Consider the following 23,321-nt stretch of genomic DNA (forward strand, 5'->3'; position numbering starts at 1 on the left):
CTGAAAATCAGAAATGTAGATTAAATATTGCTGAAATGATAGCTTAGTCAATGGGGGCATATGATCTAAAAAATTTCATAGATGCACTTTTTTAAAAGAAACTATTGTAGGGGTATGTGTGTCTATACACACACACATACACACTAATTACCAGTTAGTTGTATTTGCTTTTAGGGAAAGATAAAAATCTCCTTGAGTTTCACATTATAAATAAAAGTTTTATTTAAAGCTCTTTTTGTTATTCAAATAGAAAAGTAGTTTTAACTACTGTTAAACAAAAAATGGGAAGTGAAGTAATTCATCTTTTGACAATAATCTTCCTTCCTTTCCCTTCAACAGTGTCATCTTCTTTGATAGTCAAGGTAATTCCTTGTAAATAAGGCTTTTAATAAATTACAAATATGTAGTAGGTTCTTATCCATCTACTTCCTAACTACTTAATGCACTGTTGCATAGCAACAATTTTTTTTCCCTGCTTCTTTATTGGAAGTCTGAGAGTCTGAAATCTGCATTGCCTTGGCTGAGGTTGGGAATCTTTCTGGTACCAGGGGTGCAGATACCCATTGTAGAAATCAGTAGCTGTTAGTGTTTTCTTGAGCATCACTGATCGAACACCAATCCAGCCATCCTAAGGGCAAAAGACAAACAGTAAACGGGGTGGTGGCAAAACTGGAGGTAAATTTTAGCTTATACAACTTTAGCATGAAAACAAACCCACAAATCTTTACCAAATGCCTAGCTACAGATAGCACTGTACTAAGTAACATATATGATTCTTTGACTCTAAACTTATTATCGAGTGACAACAAATGTATAGACCTATATAAATTAAACCTATTTAAATATAAAGGGGGCAGAATAAAAAAGTGTGTCATCTTGGCATGGTACTTTATAGTTTTCAGAATATGTCCATGTATCTTACTATGACTGGTCATCAAAAATATAACTGCTCTAAAAGTAGGCAGATCCAATATCATCCCCAGCGGAAACTGATTTAAGAGAAAACTGATGCCCAGGGAGGTGCGCGATTTGTCCGAGGCAACATAACTCGTGGGACTTAAACTCACATGTTCAGACAACCCCAACTCCTTCTATGAGAGCAAACTGAAGATTTGCAGGACAGACCTATAAAGACCCAGACAACAGCAAACATATCCACCATACACCGTTCGAGAATAAGCAAGATGAAGAGAGTCTGATGTGGGAGCTGTGGATCTATAGTCTGTGTAGGTCAGATCACCCTATCATACATTATAAACTTGGCCTCTTGAGCAGGAAACATGGCACATCAACACCATATGAAGGAAAATATCAGGAAATGGAAGAAATGTGGAACGTCTCTCAGGCCACTGTCATAAAATAATAATGGTTCGAAAGTCATTTTAAATAGGTTAAGAAATCTCCTCTTTAACCACTATTGAACAGTAAAAGCAAGTAGGATACCTGCACTGTAGTAGTTCAGCTAGATACTCTGCTATGGCTATCTTCTGTGATCACCAAATGAACAAGATGAGTTGCTAGTTAAATAAGACTTGTTAGTTACTAACAAGAACTTGTTAATTAAATTGGACTGCTGAGAATATACAAGTTTCTTTTAAAAGAGCACTAAACTTACTGAATCTTCTTTCAGCAATAATGCCTTGGTAAGACTTCATCACTTTCAAAAATTATACTAGTGACTCTATTTCTTAAGAAAAATTAAACTGTACATTGGCTCACTCTGATGGATTAAACAGTTGAGTGAAGTCTTAACTAAAAACGATAAACCATAAACTCAGTAGAACAAGTATAATTTAAAGCTAAAGGCAAATGTACCTTGCAACAAACCAGCAGTATTTGTGACTGTTTGTGGTATACTACTGATCCTGGAGTAACACGTTGTCCTCTTAATTTTAGATCTAAAGAATTGGGGGGGAGGGGAGAAGGATATGAGAAAGAATAAATAATTATGCAACTTCATGGTGCTTAAAAATGAAAAAACATCCTAGGAGGGAATACTAATACCAGAGGGCATACCTGCTGATACCCTGACTCCGTAATCCAAACTTACAATGGAGCCATGGTGCTCTACTGCATCTCAAACCCAAAGGGAAGCTTTCCATACACATGGGAACTTACCAGACCTTTACCCAGTCTCCCAAAGGTCAACCGAAAAATGTCAAATTTAGAAGTTCTGACCATTTGGGGGAGATAACTAGCTACCAGTGGAGAGGAGGTATACAGGAAGCTTACGATCCAAGCTGACCCTTCCATCCATGACCCAGGAAATCCCATTCTTAGATATCTGTGGAACTCCCAACTCCCTCTGAGCTGGACCACCTCCCTCTGTGGCTCCCACTCCTTCAGTCCACCATACTGGGAGGGTACTGATGGGCCTCAGAATGGACTGTGTCACAAAATGCTATACCCTGGCCTAGGATTCTCCCTGAGTTGCCCAGGGATTTTCATTATGATATTCAGCAGAATGAAACTGACCAAGTCATTCTGCACTCCCTGAAAACCTTAATGTAGGAAATTACAGAGCTTAAAATGGGATAGTAAGACTCCTTTGCCTGCTTCTCACATTCTTAGGATGACCAATGAAAAAATACATGAGAATGAACATTGCAAAGAGTAAGACGATAAATGAATGTAAAGCATTATCATTACTGAACAAACTAAAAGAATCCTTATTTTTAGTAAATGTGACCTATGGTAAAACAGTCACATTTTCAAATGGACTACAGTGAAAATGATTTCCACATCAGCTATTCAAAAGTTAGTACCAGCGAGGACTGAACTATTAACTTCTACCAAATCCAGAAGTTTAATGGTATTATCCATCCAGAGAGTCTGCAACGGAATCTGCAAATAAAATTAAAGAAGGTATGATAATGGAATACACTCAACCCCCAAACCTTTTCAACTACTATTTTGCATTAATCTGGTCTGACTCTCCCAGTTACAGAAGAATTGGGAACTGAGTCTCTAAATCTTATGATACAGTACACAGCTGTGTACCCTCTACAACAGTCTCTAAGACTGATAAGATCTTAAACACTATTTTAAAAATCAATGTTTATATCTTTATTGATATTTCTAATTTAAATTTATGTTCATTGTAAGAAATGCAAGCATTACAACAATTATATTTTAAAAACTTAGAAAGTATACATGCCTGGCTGGCTTAGTCGGAAGAGCTTGGTGACTCCTGAACTCAGGGTTTTGAGTCCGAGTCCCACGTTGGGCGTAAAGATACTTAAATTAATAAAACTTAAAAAAAAATTTTTTTAATTTAGAAATTATTCTGTACTCTCATCCCCAGAAGTAACCACTGTTAACAATTTGATTGGTATATCCTTTTCTTTCTTTCCTGCAAATATTACAAAAATATAGAACATACTCTTACAAGTTTTTTACCTAACGCTGAAGCACGGGCAACTTTCATAAGCGTATGCATGTCTATTTCCTCTCTATCTGTGGCACAGTACTCCCATCATGACTATATCATAATTTATGCAACCAATACCTTTATGATGGACATTTCAATTATTTTCAATTTCTTGCTACTATTAATAGCAATTCTTCCCAGTATATGGACTTTTAATCTTGGGTACAGTAATTTTTTTCCTGTGCATAAGTTTTTTTTTATTTTTATGAAGTAATATTAACCAGTTTTTTCTCTCATGGCTCCAGGAATTCACATCATGCTTAAAAAGTCCCTTACGCTATAAGATTATTAAATATTACACTTACACTTTAAGATTATTAAATATAATAAAATTATTCAACAGTGCTTTTCCCTCAGTTCTTTCTGGTTTCCCATCTTTACGTTTAAATGCTTGATCCATTTTTCTTTTTTTGATCATTATTTTGACTTTGAAAGTCAGGATTTGAGGGCCTCAGGATTTGGCTACCCTCTAATGGCTAACCAGTTCGGTTGTCCCAACCCTATTTACTGGACAATCCATCTCACCCTGCCCCACAATGTGAAGTGACACTTTCGTCACATTTTGATTTCAGACTAATAAAAATTAACATGTAGTGGGAAATAAGTTCTCTCAAATTTCTGAAGTAAATACATGTATCTTCAGACTGTAGCTCAATCCTCTATTTCATAGACAAGGAAAGGGAGGCCCAGAGAAATGCATCTATTTCCCCAAGTTTAGACACAGCTAGAGCCTAGGACCAGAATCTAGGTTTTCTCATTCTCAGCTCAATGCTCTCTTTATCACCTCCCCTAAAGAGGTCATTTAATTTTCAGAAGAGTTAGATTGTTTCAAAGATTTCAAAATCATATGTTTGCATGGATTTAATTCACAAGTTTATCTCCTTTGATCTTGGCAGTTGTGGACATGGTGATTAACCCTGTTTTAGAGGTAAAAAAGCAAAAACGCAGAGAAAATAACAGGTTTTGCTCTTGGTTAGTAAATGTCAGCTCTAGGAATCAAATTTCACCTTCTGGTTCGTAAGTGCTCATTCTGTTATGGCCCAAGCTTTTTCTCGATGGAGAGGAAAGGTGAATTGCAGAAGATAACAATCATTATATGGTAATGGAACTGTGTTTAACTTTTTTAAGTTTTTGAAACTTTTTTTTTTTTAAGAGATTTTATTTATTTGACAGAGACACAGTGAGAGAGGGAACGCAAGCAGAGGGAGTGGGAAAGGGAGAAGGCGGCTTCCCAAGGAGCAGGGAGCCTGATGTGGGGCAGGAACCCAGACCTGAGCCAAAGGCAGGCGCTGAATAACTGAGCCACCCAGTTGCCCCAAGATTTTATTTTTAAGTAATCTCTATACCCAACGTGGGGCTTGAGCTCACAACCCCAAGATCAAGAGTTACACACTCTACCAACTGAACCAAACAGCAACTTTGTTTAACTTTTAAGGAACTGTCAAACAATTTTTTCATAGCTATTCTACCAGTTTATATTCCCATCCCAGAAATGTAAGAGAGTTCCAAATTTCTCCACATCCCTGTCAACACTTGTTATTGCTTTTTTTTTTTTTTTTTTTTTTTTTTTAAGATTTTATTTCTTTGACAGAGAGATCACAAGTAAGCAGAGAGGCAGGCAGAGGTGGTGGGGGGGTGGGGGCGGGGAGCAGGCTCCCTTCTGAGCAGAGAGCCCCATGCTCATGACCTGAGCTGAAGGCAGAGGCTTAACCCACTGAGCCACCCAGGTGTGCCTATTGTGTTTTTAAATTTATAGCAATCCTAGTGGGTGTGAAGTGGTATCTCTGTACAGTTTTGATTTGCATTTCCCTAATGACTAATGAAAATGACCATCTTTTCATGTGTTTAGTGGCCATTTATAGATCTTCTTGGAAGAAGTTACCTATTTAGAAGCTTCGCCCATTTTCTAATCATGTTTGTCTTTTTGTTGTACAGTTGGAAGAGATCCTTATATAGATACTGAACTATTATCAATACATGATTTGCAAATATTTTCTTCCACTCCATAGGTTGTCTCTTTGTATTCTTGATAGTGTTCTTTGAAGCCCCAACAGTTGTTAATTTTCATGTCTAATTTCTCCATTTTTAGTTTGGTTGTTTAGGCTGTAGGCAACATATCTAAGAACCACTGCCTAATTCAAGGTCATGAAGATTTACTCTTAAGTTTTCTTCCAAGAGTCTTATCATTTTAGCTCTTATATTTAGGTCTCTGATCCATTTGGAGTTTGTGAGGTAGGAATCCAAATTCATTTCTTTTTTATTGTGGATACCCAACTGTCCAAGCACCATGTGTTAAAAAGATTATTCTTTCCCCATCAAACTATATTGGTACCACTATCAAAAATCGATTGACAACAAACATGAAGGTTTATTTCTGGGCTCTCAATTCTATTCCATTGAAAAATAGGTCTATCCTTATGTCAGTATCCCACTGCCTTCATTACTGTAACTTTGTAGTAAGTTTTGAAATTAGGAAGGGTGAGTTCTTTAACTTTGTCCTTTTTCAAGGTTTTTTGGCAATTCTGGATCTCTTGGGATGCCATATGAATTTCAGGATCAGCTTGTCAATTTCTGCGAAGACATCAACTGGGATTTTTATAGGAATTGTGTTGAATCTGCGGATCAATCTGGGGAACAGTGCCTTCTTAACAATATTAAGTCTTCCAACCCAAGAACAACTAGGTCCTTCCATTTACTTACATCTTCTTTACTGCTTATTAACTCTAAAGTTTCTTTTAGATTCTTGATGATTTTCTATATATAAGATCATGTCATCTGCACATGGAGTTTTACTTACTCCTTTGCAGTCTGACTCCGTATTGTTTCTTTTTTCTTGCCTAATAGCCCTGGCTAGAACCTCCAGCACAATGCTAAATAGAAGTGGTGAGACTGGACATTTTTGTCTTGCTCCTGATCTTAGGTGGAAAGCGTTCAGGCTTTCACCATTAAATATGATGTTAGCTGTGGGTTTTTGTCAGGTTGAGGAAGTTCCCTTCTTAGATTGTTGTACATTTTTATCATGAAAGGGTGTTGGATTTTGTCAAGTGCTTTTTCTCCATCTATTGAGTAAATTCTGTGGCTTTTGCCTTTTATTCTATTATATGGTGTATTACATGTATGTTGATTCAACCTTGCATTCCTCATATAATCCTACTTGGTCATGGTATACAATCCTTTTTTATATGTTGTTTAATTTATTTTACTAATTCTTCTGAGAATTTTCGCTGCTATATTCATTAAGGATATGGATTTTGGCTTTCTTTTCTTGTGAAGTCTTTATCTTGTTTAGCCTACCTTAGGTTTTGTACTAGCTGCTCCCTCTGCCTAGAATGCCATTTTCCTAATCTCAGCATGATTCATGGCTCCATAATGTCTTTCAGATCTAAACTTAAATGTCAGTTTAGAGGTGCCTTTTCCATCTACCGAATCTAAAATAACCTTCAGTTAGTCTATCATATTTTCTTCTTTTAATTTTCACCAAAGAACTTATCACACTATCTGGTATTTTTATTTATTTGCTTATTTGTTTCTGTTTTCTCACATCTTCTTTATCTCTGGTACCAGTACAATGCCTGACACATAATAGGCTTTCAAAAAATATTTTGTTTAGGGACACCTGGGGGGCTCAGTCAGTTAAACATCTGTCTTCGGCTCAGGTCATGATCCTAACTAAGGTCCAGGGATTGAGTCCAGCATCAGGCTCCTTGCTCAGCAGGGAGCCTACTTCTCCCTCTGCCTGCTGCTCCCCCTGCTTGTGCTTTCTCTGTCTCTCTGACAAATAAATAAAATATTTAAAAAAAATTTGTTTAATGAATGCATGAATAATAGCAGATAACATTTAATGAGTACCTACTCCTTGCCAGATACTATACTAGATGCTTTATATACATTATATCAGCCCTAATTACCAGATGAACAAACTAAAGCTCAGAGGTTAAATAATAAGTGGCAGAGACAAGGTGGAGCCCAGTTCTGACTGGCTCTAACGTCCATGTTGCTTTCCCTATGCCTTCTGTTGCAGTGGGAAAAGTACTGGGTTTGAAGTCAGACTGGTTCAAAACCTGCCTCCCACTAACTGGCAATGGTACCTTGAGCAATATTCAGTACCATCCATTCTTTACCTTAAGCCTCAATTTCATCAACTTAAAATCAGATGATACCCACATAAGGCCATGATCCTCACTGAAGAACTTGGCACGCTAGAAGTATTTAGTGGCAGATCTCCATCTTAATCAATAACAGGTGGCCCAGGGGCGCCTGGGTGGCTTAGTGGGTTAAAGCCTCTGCCTTCGGCTCAGGTTATGATCCCAGGGTCCTGGGATTAAGCCCTGCAATGGGCTCTCTGCTCAGCAGGGAGCCTGCTTCCCCCTTTCTCTCCGCCTACGTGTGATCTCTGTCAAATAAATAAATAAAATTTTTTTAATAAATAAATAAATAAATAAAAATAACAGGTGGCCCATTTAAAAACCCCACACTTGGTAGGCCCCAAGTTCAGACAACACAAGAGGCTATTAAAATAAAGGGGGAAAAACCTGATACATTTGTCAAAGAACTGAGAATTTAACTCAGGTCTTTTAATAAGTATTTTTTTTAATTTTTAAAAAAGATTTTAAGTAATCTCTAAAAACCCTCAATGTGGGGCTTGAACTTACAACCCAGAGATCAAGATACATATGCTCCACCAAATGAGCCAGCCAGGCACCTCACATATTTTAATAAGTATGTAATAAATACTGTAAGTATAAATAAAGAACTATTTAATAAATAAGTTACAGTTACAACTCCACTTTGTGAACCATCTGTAGAAATTGAGGATTTAAGAATTCAGTTGTAAAAAACTGGCTATAGGCAGAAAGACATACTGGGAAAAGCATTGGATTAGATGTTAGAAGATTTAGATTCATTATTTTGTGATGGGGCACCCTGAAGTCCATACACACACACACACACACACACACACACACACACACACACACGAATATATATTCAAAAGTCCTTTGCGAATTTTAAGGTTCATATAAAAACTTGAAGTTTAAAGAATATTTAAAAAATGAATTTCATACACAAAGAAGAATTTTTGAAAGCAAGGACTCAAACATATTTGTACACCAATGTTCACAGTAGCATTATTCACAACAGCCAAAAGTGGGAAACAAGCCAAACCTCTGCTGACTGATGAAGGGATAAACAAAATGTGGCATATACATACAACAGAATGTTTTCCTTAAAGAGGAATGACATTCTAATACATGGTACAGCATGGATGAACCTTAAGGACATGATGCTAAATGAAATAAGCCAGACACAAAAGGACAAATATGATTCCACTTATATGAGGTACCTAGAATAAACAAATTCTAAGAGACAGGAAGTAGATAGTGGTTACCAGCGACTGTGGGAAGGGGGGATAGGGGAATTAGTGTTCAGTGGGTACAGAGTTTCAGTCTGGGATGATTACAAAGTTCTGGAGATGGATGGTGGCAATGGTTGCACAATGATATGCTACTGATTTATACACTTACATCATGAATACTACTGATTTATATGCTTAAAAATTGTTAAAATGGTTTATGTTATATATCTTTTATCAGATTAAAAGTTTTAAGAATAAAATGAATTTCAGGATTCTTTAGGTTTAGTTTGCAATTCATTCCTAAATAAAAGTATTTTGAAAATGAATCATATACACAGACAATTAGGTAAAACTGCAATCTGACTTCCAACTTACTATAGTTCCAATGGCACGATAAAGTCTGAGTATCTGCTCTGAAGTTTGTTCCTCCCATTTTATACATCTGGTACCAGCAGAAATCTTAGGGGCTACAAGATAAAGCCAAGAGCAGGAGTAAATATCAGGTTCTATGTCCATGAACTGATAACTATATATTTTTTAAGAATTTCTTTAATTATGTGAGAGAGAGAAAAGAGCAAGCGAGAGAGCACATAAGCAGGGGAGAGGCAGAGGGAGAGGGAGAAGCAGGCTCTCGCTGAGCAGGGAGCCTGATGTGGGGCTCAGTCTCAGGACCTTGGGATCATGACCTGAGCCGAAGGCAGCCGCTTAACAGACTGAATGACACAGGCATCCCTGAAATGGCAACTATTGATGCTGACTGATAGAAGAGAACTTTTATTATTTTCTCAACTTTTGAGTATATTTGAAATTTTCCACAATTTGAGTAAATTTGAAATTTTCCATAAAAGTAAAAATAAATCAATCATATAGATACAAAAGAAAACTGGGTGAATTTCTTTGTAAACCGGGAGCAGAAAAAGCCCTTCTAACAATGACTCAAAATCCAGAAGCAATTAAATGACAAATATGACTACATAAAAATAAGCTTTTAGGGCGCCTGGGTGGCTCAGTGGGTTAAGCCGCTGCCTTCCGCTCAGGTCATGATCTCAGGGTCCTGGGATCGAGTCCCGCATCGGGCTCTCTGCTCAGCAGGGAGCCTGCTTCCTCCTCTCTCTCTCTGCCTGCCTCTCTGCCTACTTGTGATCTCTGTCAAATAAATAAATAAAATCTTTAAAAAAAAATAAGCTTTTAATAAAAATAAACTTTTGTATGGCAAAAAGAAAGGTCATAAATCAAGTCTAAAAAAAAATGATGGGGGCACCTGGCTGGCTCAGTTGGTAGAGCACGTGACTCTCAATCTCAGATTTTCAAGTTTGAGCTCCACACTGAGTGTAAAGATTACTTGAAACAACAACAACAACAGAACCTTAAAGTATTTGAAATTTTCATCATAATATTTTAGATCTATTTATAATAAAGTTTATAATTACAAGTTAATCTAAAAGATATATATATATATATATATATATATATAACATAATATTAATGTAATAATATTATATCCAGGACTACTTTATATCTATTATGTGGATTTATTTATATCTATCATATAAAGTACTCATAAAAACTGAGAAGAAAAGACCAAAAATGTGATAGAAAAATGGGTAAAAGATATGTCTCTTCCTAGAAAAAATAAATGCAAGTAGTCTTTAAACATACAAAAAGATCCTCAACCTCACTCACAGGAGTAATGTAAATTAAAACTACTCCAGGATGCAATTTCTTATCTATTGGCTTTGGAAGTAACATAAGCTTCAAGTTATTTACAACAGCATTCTTTGCAATAGCAAAAGTTTGGAAACAATCAAAATGTCCATCAATAGGGGATCTGTTGAATAAATTATGATACAGCCATATAAGTGAGAATTACACTGCACTGCCATAAAAAGGAACCGTCTTATTGACAGGAAAGGATTTCCAGGGTACAAGGTTAAGTAAAAAAACCAACCAACCAACCAAACAAACCAAAAAACCAAAGGTAAAAAAGAGTATATATTTTATGCCACCTTTTGTGAAAGAATAAAGGGAAAATCTATTTATTTATTTATTTATTTATTTATTTAAAGATTTTATTTACTTATTTACCAGAGAGAGAGAGACCACAAGTAGGCAGAGCAGTAGACAGAGGTAGAAGGAGAAGCAGGCTCCCCACTGAGCAGTGAGTCTGATGCGCGGGACTCTATCCCAGGACCCTGAGATCATGACCTGAGCTGAAGGCAGACGCTTACCTGATTGAGCCACCCAGGTGCCTTAGGAAAAATCAATTTAAAAATATGTGGTATTTGCTTATTTTGATAAAAGGAAACAACTGGACAGCTAAATCAGGAATTGATAAAATAGTCACTCGAGGAGGAGCTAGGGATGGAAGTGAGACTTCTCTTGAGTATACTTTTTCAAAGAGCTTAAATTTTTTAATCATAGAGATGTTTTATATGATTAAAAATAAAATTTAATCATAAAGAGAAAAAAAGCAACTCTGAAAATTGAAAACAAACTAAAACAAATAAATCTATGTGTCAAACTAGGTAATGAAATGGAAAAAATAATCATCATCTCCAGTAAGTTTTGGACATAGCACTCTGCACCTATTAGAAGGATATATTCTATAGACCAAAAAAAACATGCAGAGGAATATGAAATATTACTCAGTAATTTTACTGTTTGTAATAACACTGGTGTTGTAATTCTGAAACTATTTTATGCCTACCAATTAAATAAATAGGTCAGTATTAACTTTTGAAAAGATATTCAGTTTAAAAGAAAATACAAGAAAAACCCTGAAATTCAAAATTTGAATCGGGGGTGCCTGCGTGGCTCAGTCAGTTGAGTGTCTGACCTTGATTTCAGCTCAGGTCATGATCTCAGAGTTGCCGGACTGAGCACCGCATTGGGCTCCATATTCAGCATGGAGTCTGCTTGTCCCTCTCCCTCTGCTCCTCCCCCTGATCTCTCTCTGTCACATAAAATCTTAAATAAATAAATGTATATATATGTATATATATTTGAATCAATAATGGTATAAACTCAAATATTATTTTTAAAATGTTAAAAAAATATAATGCCTCACCTTGTCCATTGACACCTTATCTTGGAACACACTGTTGTACCAGATGGATTCTAAATAGCACCCTTCCCAAAACAAACAAGGGAGAGATGGTTTGTTCTAACATGGGACAGAGAACTTATAAGATGAGTCTGGGGCAGGACGCCTGGGTGGCTCAGTGGGTTAAGGCCTCTGCCCTTGGCTCAGGTCATGATCTCAGGGTCCTGGGATCAAGCCCCGCATCGGGCTCTCTGCTCAGCAGGGAGCCTGCTTCCCCCTCTCTCTGCCTGTCTCTCTGCCTACTTGTGATCACTGTCTGTCAAAGAAATAAATAAAATCTTTAAAAAAAAAAAAAAAAGATGAGTCTGGGCATCTTATAAAAGAAAGCAAGGAAGCACTCAAAAACTAGTTAAGGTTGTCAAAAGGATGCAGGACCCAACTTTAGGGGGCTCCCACTGGCTAAATTTGGGATGACTTGAGCAGGAGAAAGAATTATAGATATAATTAACTGTAAAACACAGTAAGTGAAAATCCATGAGTCAAATCATAATTTTAAAAACTTAGTTGCTGGGGCCCCTGGGTGGCTCAGTGGGTTAAAGCCTCTGCCTTCGGCTCAGGTCATGATCCCAGAGTCCTGGGATCAAGCCCTGAATCGGGCTCTCTGCTTGGCAAGGAGACTGCTTCCCCCTCTCTCTCTGCCTACTTGTGATCTCTGTCTCTCAAATAAATAAATAAAAAATCTTTAAAAACAAACAAACAAACAAACAAAAAAAACTCAGTTGCCACCATAATTGAAAGTGACTGTGGCACTAACTTCTTACTCTAAAAATTGGTAGAGAAAGAATTAAACATTGATCCTGCCATTTTAGAATGAACTAGGATTCATCTTCAATTAATGAGGAAAAGCTCTTCTTCATAGAATAATGCCAAATATTAAAGGTAAAAGGAACCGGAAAATTGCCGTTTTGCAATCCCTAATGAAATAATTCATTCAAGGAAGAAGCACCAACCCATGCCAAAATGATTACATGAAAGGTTGTTAGAGAACAGAATTATTTGCATGGTGCCAAAGCATCACCCCACAGATTACCTGCCAACTGCAAAGGGAAAAACAGATCTTTACACTGGATTCAACCAAGTGGTCAAACTGAACTTCACCAACCTTGATGCAATCTGGTATTATCACTCACTGATGTGACATCCAAAACTAGAGCAGAGAGAGGTGGCACTCTAACATATCCTTTTAAACAATTTTTTTTCTAAAGATTTTATTTTATTTATTTGACAGAGAGAGAGAGATCACAAGCAGAGAGAGAAGCAGGCAGGGGCGGGGGGAGCAGGCTCCTTGTTGAGCAGAGAGCTTGATGCGGGGCTTGATCCCAGGACCCTGAGATCACGACCTGAGCTGAAGGCAGAGGCTTAACCCACTGAGCCACCCAGGCACCCTTAAACAATTTTAACTTCTGAATCATGTAAATGTTTTACATGTTCAAGAAATAAATCATAAATAAAAATAAAAAGCAATCCTTAAAATTAAAAACAAACTGAAACAAGTACCACTGGAACACAACAACATCTATGAAATATTCTTTCCAAAAACATCAAGCCTAAGTCTAACCAAGCCTTTAGAATTTCCAATGCACAAGAAATATAAAGTCTAGAAAAATAAGTTAAACAACACTGGAAGGAAATGGACAACTAGCCTATTATCTTCAAAAAGTCAATTATATGGAGGGGGAAAAAATAATGGAGGGATTAATCTAGATTAAAGAGACACACCAACAAATTATAATTACATACTACTATGAAAAACTATCCAGCTAAAAAAATGTATTTTTAGACAATTAGGAACATTTATGTACTGGACATTAAATACTATTACGGAACTATTCATTTCTCTTAAGAGATGCATGTTGAGGGATGCCTGGGTGGCTCAGTTGGTCAAGTGTCTGCCTTTGGCTTGGGTCATGATCTCAGGGTCCTGGGATCAATCCCACATTGGGTTCCTTGCTCAAGAGGGAGCCTGCTTCTCCCTCTGCCTGCTGCTCCCCCTGTTTGTGCTCTCTCTCTCTCTCCCTTTCCCTCTGACAAATAAATAAATAAAAATCTTAAAAAAGAAAAAAAGAGAGATGCATGTTCAAATATTTAGGAATGAAAAGTTATGATGCATACTTCCAAAGGATTAATATATATATTAATATATATTAGGATTATAATATATACTAAATAAACACATACACATATATAGTGAAAGAAAATATGACCAAATATTAATAATTACTGAGTCTGGGTTAAACAGGTATTCATCATTTTTTTTAAATTAAAGATTTAAAAAAAATTAAATTAAAGATTTATTTACTTATCTTAGAGAGAGTGCAGGAGGGGCAAAGGGAGAGGAAGAGAGAGTCTTAAGCTGACTCCTCACTTAGCAGAGCCTGGTATCAGGTTCAAGCTCATGACCCTGAGATCACGACCTGAGCCAAAACCAGGAGGAGACTACATGTTAAGAGGAAAATGGAGATTATAACTTGCCATTCTTTGGAAAGAGACAGGCAAGTGGGCACTCAGTCTTTAGTCAAAATCAAGGGCAGTGTCCCATTGAAGTCAGAGCGTTCAGGTGCCATCATGACAGACAAAAACCTCATGGAGGAGGTAAGGGTCTCCGTAACCTTCACTTACCATATGTCACTCCCTCAGTTGGCTGCTGCCTTCCTTTGCTCAAACTCTCAGGCAAATTTTTCAAAACTGAAATAAGCTGGGAGAAAAAAAAAGGGAGAGCAACATATTCAAGATGAAAAGAACAAAGGCAGAAATACATTACAATTCAGTACAAGACATTTATCAAAAGCTTTGAAGGAGCTGTGTGGCAGGGTAGGGCAGGAAACTGCCTGAGGCCATGACCACACAGGGCTCCTCAATGGAGATGGTGGAGATGGTGCTCTCTCCGAGGACAGAGCAATGAAGTGCTTCCAGAGAATGCCGAGTTCTGCTGGCTATGCAAGCTTTTCTTGTCAGAAGAGTGTGTGCTCAGGAATCCACACTGTGAGTCCTAGGAGGGAAGGCAATGGAGCCTCAAAGAAGAATGTACTCTGGAGTCACACAGTCCTGGGTTCAAACCCCCATTCCACCACCTACTCTTGTGATATTGTGAAAAAGTTCTTTGACCTGTGTGGCCTTCAGCGGGTGACAGTATCAGCTGCCTCAAAGGTTGGTTGGGAAAGTAAGAAAATAAGTCTAAGGAGGATCCAGAATAGTCCCGGCACACGAGCCAGTCCTTAAAAAATGAGCCACTATTCCAAAACCATTTCTCTGGTGAGTGCCTGGATTAGGAAGCACCGTCTAGACAGTCAGGGGAAAACTATCCTCTACAGAAAATTAACTAGTTCAGATGAAAATCATTGATTTGGCCATGAAGCATTCACTCCGACCTACTGTGTGCAGATTCGAGCTATACAAAGCCAAAGAGCTCATTTAGAGCGAGGGCATCAGCAGAACTCCAGTACTATGGAGGCGATGACCGCAGTGCAGGCACAGAAGGGAGAGGAATGCACGGTCACTGAGGGAATGGCTGTTGGCCAGTCTGACAGGGGTGCCAGGTGAGTCTAGGAGCCGGAGGCTGAAACCGGGAAGGAACTTCTTTTTTTTTTTTTTTTTTTTTTTTTTTAAGATTTTATTTATTTATTTGACAGAGAGAAATCACAAGTAGATGGAGAGGCAGGCAGAGAGAGAGAGAGAGGGAAGCAGGCTCCCTGCTGAGCAGAGAGCCCAATGCGGGACTCGATCCCAGGACCCTGAGATCATGACCTGAGCCGAAGGCAGCGGCTTAACCCACTGAGCCACCCAGGCGCCCAGGAAGGAACTTCTAATGGCCTCACTGGAATGCAGGGGGCCACAGAAGCTCACATGTTTCAGGAGAGTCTGTATTAAGTACCACTCTGTACATTTCCCAAAGACTCACATGAGAAATGCCAACCTTAATGTTAGGAAGCAGGGAGAGAAATCGATTAAAAGAAACAAAAAAGTTGGGGCGCCTGGGTGGCTCAGTGGGTTAAGCCTCTGCCTTCGGCTCAGGTCATGATCTCAAGGTCCTGGGATCGAGCCCCACATCGGGTTCTCTGCTCAGCGGGGAGCCTGCTTCCCCCTCTCTTTCTGCCTGCTGCTCTGCCTACTTGTGATCTCTCTCTCTCTCTCTCTGTCAAATAAATAAATAAATGCAATCTTTAAAACAAACAAACAAAAAGCTGAAAATGATGCATCCCAGAAGTGTTCTTTGCATCACCAACAGTTAGGAGACCTAGGAAATGAAGCAGCGGGGTATCAGAGAACCGTACCATGTTGGCCCCCAGTCTTGACAGCACTGTCTCCAGTTCCTTGGCAGTGCTCTTAGGTGGCACGGGAACCGTTTCCTGTTTCAGAATTGGGCCGACATCAAACCTACCAAAAATCAAAAGCAAATAACATTACTATTTCTTCCGATCAATAGGTTTATCTACATGAGTGTTTACATACCGCAAGGATAGTTTAACCCTGGCTGTGGACTTGACTGGTAGCCATTAGCAAAAGAGAAACATCAGTTTGAAAGAAGGGACTGCAAAATCTGGCCTATATTCAGATTTTATATCTATTTTTCCTAAAGGAAAAAAAGTACAAAATTGAATATCAGGGATTTAATTGCAGTTGCAAATAATTCCACCTTTAGTAATTAAGAGTATTTAAAAAGTTTCTATTTATACAATGAAAACACAGAGCAAAAAATTTATTTTCTAAGGAAGTACCATTAAGAAATTCATAATGTGGGTGCCTGAGTGGCTCAGTGGGTTAAGCCTCTGCCTTTGGCTCAGGTGATGATCTCAGAGTCCTGGGATGGAGCCCCGCATCGGACTCTCTGCTCAGCAGGGAGCCTGCTTCCCACTCTCTCTCTGCCTGCCTCTCTGCCTACTTGTGATCTCTCTCTCTCTGTCAAATAAATAAATTTTTTAAAATCTTAAAAAAAAACAAATTCATTATCATTTCTTTCTACATATTCTTCTCAAAGGACAAGAGTTTTGCCTAGATTATAATCATTGATGATTATAAGTTGATACAAGTGTATTTGCATTCCCACAGTCTTACATTTTACATCAAGCTCTATAAATACTGGCTCTCAACTTTTATTAGAAATATGCTTCATTTTAAATAATTAACTTTGTGGTTGTTAATTCTACTTTCAACCTATAATAAAATGCTTACTAAAAAAATTACAAACATCCACAAAACAGTGTCAATAGTCTCTTGAATCCCCAAATAACATCATCCAGAGTTTAGAATTATTAAAGTTTTGCAATTCATTTCATCTGCCTCTCTTGTTTTCTCAAGTTAAAGCAAATCCCAGATATGTAGTTGTTCTTGTGAAGCTGTGAATTATTTTCTATGGGGACATTAGGTGATAAAAGATAGAGGCTTAATATAATCCTATTTTAGACTATAGTAGGATTTAAAAAATTAAAAATGTTTAAGATAATTATATTACACATTGGCATACAATGTGGTCTTACTTCAGGTTCCAAAAATTTTGACCACAGAAACCAAGGCCAGCAAAACCAAGACTCATTACAACTCATATCCAAAAATCCATCTCTCACTTACACAATGTTTTTCACAGAAACCCAGCTATCAATAATATAATTTATTTCAGTTAACAAGGTAAACATTTCACAAGAACTTAAAGAGACACTATGTAACACCAAACCACATATAGTTTATGTCAGAAACCAGGAAAAGACAGAAAGGGAAGGCACTGTGGAGTCAGAGGAATTAGCACCATCCATTCATCCACTTCCACGTCCTCTTTGAAAGACTGACATCAACATTCAAAACCGCAAAGTCTAGAGAAAAGAAAATATCTCTTACCTTTTAGGTTTAATTTGCATAATCGTCACTCCAGTAACTGTGTCTCCATGAAGTACGGTGTGGATTATAGGGGCTGGACCACGCCACCTCGGGAGGCAACTGGGATGGACATTCAATATGCCACTGAGTCAGAAAAGGCAGAAATTAGTGTGCACGTGGGCTTTACCATTTAGTTCCTGCTACCCAAATATGCGACTTTTTATCACTACACTTCCCCAGAAAGTTTGGAAAACAAACTTGAATCTAGTCTTATACCACCTATAAAGGGAGCCAGAGATTAAGTTTACTCTCTTACCATAAGAGATCAATGAAACTCAGTTAAAAACAGAACAAGAGGGACACCTGGGTGGCTCAGATGGTTAAGCGTCTGCCTTTGGCTCAGGTCACAATCTCCAGGTCCTGGGATCGAGCCCCATGTTGGGCTCCCAGCTCAGCTAGAAGTCTGCTTTTCCCTCTCCCTCTGCCTCTACTGTTTGTGCTCTCTCTGTCTCTCAAATGAATAAATAGTATTTTTAAAAATAAATAAATAAAATCAAATAAAAACAGAATAAGAAAACTATTCACTGTCCCAAAGATGTTCCACAACAGTCTGTGACGTCTGGGAGTTTTTAAAGATTTCATTTTTAAAGTAATCTCTACACCCAGCATGGGGCTCAAACCCATAAACCCAAGATCAAGAATCACACGCTCTACCAACTAAGCAAGCCAGGTGCCCTGGAAGTTTTTAAATAAAAGCAAAAAATAGCTTTTATACTGTAGGAGATGCACTCCTGTGCATCTCATGGGCAGTGTGAATATATAGGTTAGTCCAATTAGTTTCATTTAGTCTGCATACAGAATGCCTAGAACAAGTTTCTTGAGTCCCCATCCAACAATCTATTCATCTTTACTCTTTATCCTAACACACCTAGTGCCCAGTGATGAGCAACTTCAATCATTTACTAAGTAACCTGATTAGTTTGACGACATCTCCACTGCAGGAATATGCACTCAGGAGTGCATGTACACGAAAGTCTTAGATTCAAAATTCCACTGTTCAGCCCTGTCTGATTCAACCAAGAAATATTTACTGAGCACAGTCCATGTGCTGAGGATATAAGCAACACTGAACCAAAGGAGGAAAAATTCTGCCCTCAGGGAGCTTACATGCCAAGAGCGGGAGACAAACAACACAAAACTGTGTAAAAAGTTTGTCAGATGGTTCTAAGGGCTTGGGGGGAAAATAAAGCAGAGAAGTGGTAGGAGTACTGGGTGGGAGATGACAGTTTTAACAGGGGTCACAAAGTTTTACCAATAAGAAGACACTTGAACAAAGACGTGAGGAGGTAAGGGAGTAAGCCATGCAGACATTCCAGGCAGAGGGAACAGTAAGTATCTTGAATAAGGTAAGTGTTCAGCAAGTTCAAGGAACAGCACAGAGGCTATTGTGGCTGGAGTGGAATGAACTGAGGAATAACATGAGGAGATGAAGCCAGACAGCCAGGAGGGGACCAAACCCAGTAGGTAGGTCCTCATAGGCCCAGACTCTGATGACTTGTGAGTGAGATGGAAAAACACCAGAGAATGCTGAGCACCGTGACATGATCCAACCTCTGCTTTAAATGGATCACTTCAGCTGCTGGGCTGGTAAAAGACTGAGAAGGCCAAGGACAGTATACACTGGGGGCTGTGTGTGTTGGGGGGGGGGATAGAGGGAGCCAGTTACTGCAGAGCGACAGGTGAATTCCATCTAGAATTCAAAGGCAGAGCCAATAGGATTTCCTCATGGATTGGGTGTGTGGTGTGAGAGAAGGAATCACGAGTCCCTGAAAGGTTTGAGTCTGAACACCCAGAAGGGTGGAGTTGCCATTGACGGAAATGAAGGCTTGGGGAGGAGGAGCTGTTGGGCAAAAGTTCAGGAATGTAGTTTAGGACATCTTATATGTAAGGTGTCTATCAGATACTAGGTATCAGTGGCCTGGAGTTCAGGGAGAGATGTGAACTGGAGGGACACATCTGGGAACTGCCAGCATCTACGTGGAATTTAAATGAGGGTGGGTGAGAGAGCCCAGAGATCAAGAGCAACACACATTTCAACAATTCATGACACTAACAAAATTTTTTATCTTAAGAGAAAACAGTAAAGAAAGCAGAATTAGAATTCAAATCATTGCACTTTAAATTCCAGGTCTATATATATATTTTTTAAAGGTTATTTATTTATTTGACAGAGATCACAAGTAGGCAGAGAGGCAGGCAGAGAGAGAGGAGGAAGCAGGCGCCTCACTGAGCAAAGAGACCGATGTGGGGCTTGATCCCAGGACCCTGGGATCATGACCTGAGCCAAAGGCAGAGGCTTTAATCCACTGAGCCACCCAGGCGCCCCATTCCAGGTCCATATATAAAGACCAAAAGCCTCCTATACTGTATCCCCTTTAAAAACAAGAACAAAAACAAAAACTCACTAGGGAAATTTAAGAATAAGAGCCTCACTCAAAAGTCGGCCAAATGAAGCTACCACTCCAACGTCGTACTCTCCAGATCCCACATCTGGCCACTCATACACTGGAAGATGAGACTGGACAGCATATTGCTTCACTGGTAGTCCTTTTGGGGATGGGGAGGGCACTGTGACCACGTCCAATTTTTCGATTAACTCTTCCTCTTTGTTTTCCCTAAGTTGGAAAGATTGGAGGAAATTGTGTTAAGACAATGACTCAAAGTTAAAACTACTTCACATACTTCCACAGTACTTCTATAGTTAAATTCATGAAACATTCAAGGGTAAATGCTTAAAACTAGAACAACTGAGAGACTGAGTTTTTGTTTTTTATTTAATTTTTTGTAATTTAAAGAGCCATATGTGGCTAATGACTACTGTTTGGATAGCAGGGTTCTAGAAATTTCCTGTGCATACAAAAACATATACAGTACAGATATTTTACAAAAATAGGGTATTATACATATTGCTCTGCATTTTGTTTTTCCTTCTTAACAACACTATATTACTATTACGTGAGTCTTTTTTAAAAAAAAGGGTTAAATATACATTTGCTTGTATATCCAACAAACATTTCTAGAATAAGAAACTGAAACACTGGCTGTCTCTGAAGAGAGGAAGTGGAAATGGGAGACAGAGGTGGAGGGAACTGCCTTTTCACTGTATATCCTTTGAACCTTTTGAATTTTATACCATAATCATGTGTTAGCCAAACAATAAATACGTTTATTAACCTTTAAAGATTTTATTTTGAGAGAGAGAGACAGAAAAAGGGCGCATGTGGGGCAAACAGGGAGCAGGGGCAGAGGGCAGAGGGAGAAGCAGAATTCCTGCTGAGCAGGGAGAATGACGTGGGACTCGATTCCAGGACCCTGAGATCATGACCTGAACCAAAGGCAGCCGCTTCACTGAATGAGCCCCCAGGCGCCCCTCGATCCAATAAATACATTAAAAAAACAAAAGATATCCCATGGACATTATTCCACAGCAGTACATGTAGTACTACATCTTTCTTTTTACCTGCTGCATCGTAGTCCAGTGCCCAGGGGTATTAGTTTATTTACCAGGTATTGCATCACGTGTTGAGGAGAAAAGGAGTATGTAAGAGGCCCTAAAGACAGAGCACAGGAGTAATGGAGCCACCAAGATAAGCACCAGCAGAAAGGTCAGGACACGTGCCATGAGATTCTGGAGACAATCTGGGGAAAGCGGTGTGTGGAGAGTACATCATGAGGGTGTGCAAAAGGAACACGTGTGAAGGGAGTGTTTCAGGGTGTGTGCGCAGAGCAGAGTGGTGGAGGGAGGAATATGATACGAGGGGACTGATGGGGTTGTCAGTAGGAGGGGCTGCTGTGAAGAATCTGTAGGGAAAACGTTTATAGCAGCAATGTTCGCAACAGCCAAACTATGGAAAGAGCCAAGATGTCCATTAACAGATGAATGGATAAAGATGTGGTATATAAACACAATGGAATATTATGCCACCATCAAAAATAGGAATCTTGCCATTTGCAATGACGTGGATGGAACTAGAGGGTATTATGCTAAGCAAAATAAGTCAATCAGAGAAAGACAATTATCATATGATCTCAATGATATGAGGAATTTGAGAAATAAGGCAGAGGATCATAGGGAAAGAGAGGGAAAAAATGAAACAAGATGAAACCAGAGAAGGAGACAAGCCATAAGAGACTCTTAATCTCAGGAAACAAACTGAGGGTTGCTGGGGGGAGCAGGTGGGAGGGATGGGGCAGGCTGATGGACATTGGGGATAGTATGTGCTGTGGCAACTGCTGTGAATTGTGTAAGACTGAAGATTCACAGACCTGTACCCCTGAAACAAATAATACATTATATGTGAATAGTAAAAAAAAAAAAAGAATCTGTAGGGAAGACTTGATGGAGATGACAAGTAGTGTTGGGGGTGCATCAGGAAAAAACGCTGTGGGAAAATAACAAATGGAGGCTGAGGGAAGGCAGGCAGAGCAGTACAGTCAGGTCCAGCCACCATACAGCATGGACTTTCAGAAGAGGTTGGATCTAAATTTTTCTCCCTCAGTAAAAGGCATTTGTTAAATTGTACAAATACTAAATGTATACCTAAGGGTTGTGATTTATAAATTTATTCACCTGAAAACAGTTGTTTTTGGACCGTGTCCTCATTTCAGCCCCAGAAAATAGGGTCCTGTTGTATACAGGGAGGAGACTGGGAGCAGAGAAGTGAGACATGGGTGTGCCTGTGCCTGGTAAGAAGCCCAAAGGACTGGAGGGTACAAATTAATGAACAGGAGGTAGAAGGAGGAAGTGGAAAGGGGAGGACTTCAAGTCAGACAAAGTCAGACCCCGGCAAGGCCGGACATGCTCAGATGATGACCTTGGGCAATCGCTTAACCTCTCTGAACTCCGGTTTCCTCACACAAAAACTGAGCAAGGAGGTGCTGGTAGAGGACAGAGGTGATGTATGCAAAGCGACCAGCGCCGGCCTGGCACCACTGGGCGCCCGGCAGCGCTTGGAGAACCGAGACTGCCGGGAGCGGGAGTGTAGACCGGAGGGACCAGGCGCGCCCCGTGCACCTTACGGGCGCCCGGAGACGCCCGGATCTGGGCCCAGACATTTCCGACCCCGCTGCTTTCCTTGCGAGGAGTGCAAATCCTCGGGGCCGGCTGCAGAGGCTCGGCATCAGCGCCTTCGGCAGCCGGGCCCCCCAAGCCCCGGCCCCGGTACCTGGCGGCGTGCAGCGCCCGCAGCGCCTCTCGGGCGAACTGGTCGGTGCCGAAGAAGAGCACCCGCCAGGGCGGCTTCTCGCGGACTCGGACGCCCCGGCCATCCTCCCCGCCAGGGGACCCTCCAAGCCCTGCCAGCGCTCGCCACTGGGGGCTCGGCCTACCGCCCGGACCGCCACACACGGGCCGGGGCCCCCAGCAGCGCCGGACTAGCACCCTCATCACCTCCGGGGACGGCCTATCCTGCGCAGGCGCGTCGGGCTAGAAGACGGTGCGCGTGCTCGGCCGGAGGGGCGGGGCCAGGAAGGAGGGCTGATGGGCGGGGTCTGCTAGCGACTGGAGGAGAGGCCTTTGTGGTTGGACGCGTGTCCCACCTGTGTTGGAGCTCTTGTAGGAATTGGCT

At 39.8% G+C, this 23,321-nt stretch overlaps 2 protein-coding genes across 3 annotated transcripts in view; one reads left to right on the top strand and one right to left on the bottom strand.

Annotated features, from left to right (window-relative positions):
- Window positions 1–23,321, top strand: part of SLC51B (solute carrier family 51 subunit beta) — a 50,633-nt gene that overhangs the window by 9,167 nt on the left and 18,145 nt on the right. The gene's annotated exons all lie outside the window — the stretch shown is intronic.
- MTFMT (mitochondrial methionyl-tRNA formyltransferase) lies at window positions 198–23,243 on the bottom strand. Of its 2 annotated transcripts, XM_032342867.1 has the most exons (9): window positions 22,920–23,200; window positions 20,160–20,369; window positions 17,716–17,838; window positions 16,158–16,260; window positions 14,506–14,581; window positions 9,159–9,250; window positions 2,766–2,844; window positions 1,816–1,898; window positions 198–628 (listed from the first exon to the last, which is right to left on the bottom strand). In XM_032342867.1, exons 1-9 carry the CDS (start codon window positions 23,138–23,140, stop codon window positions 434–436), a joined length of 1,182 nt encoding a protein of 393 aa, XP_032198758.1. In that variant the 5' UTR covers window positions 23,141–23,200; the 3' UTR covers window positions 198–433. The 2 variants fall into 2 exon arrangements, with proteins under 2 accessions (XP_032198758.1, XP_032198759.1); XM_032342868.1 differs by lacking the exon at window positions 20,160–20,369 and having other exon boundaries at window positions 22,920–23,243.

This window comes from Mustela erminea, chromosome 5 (assembly GCF_009829155.1).
Source record: "Mustela erminea isolate mMusErm1 chromosome 5, mMusErm1.Pri, whole genome shotgun sequence".
Classification (NCBI taxonomy): domain Eukaryota; kingdom Metazoa; phylum Chordata; class Mammalia; order Carnivora; family Mustelidae; genus Mustela; species Mustela erminea.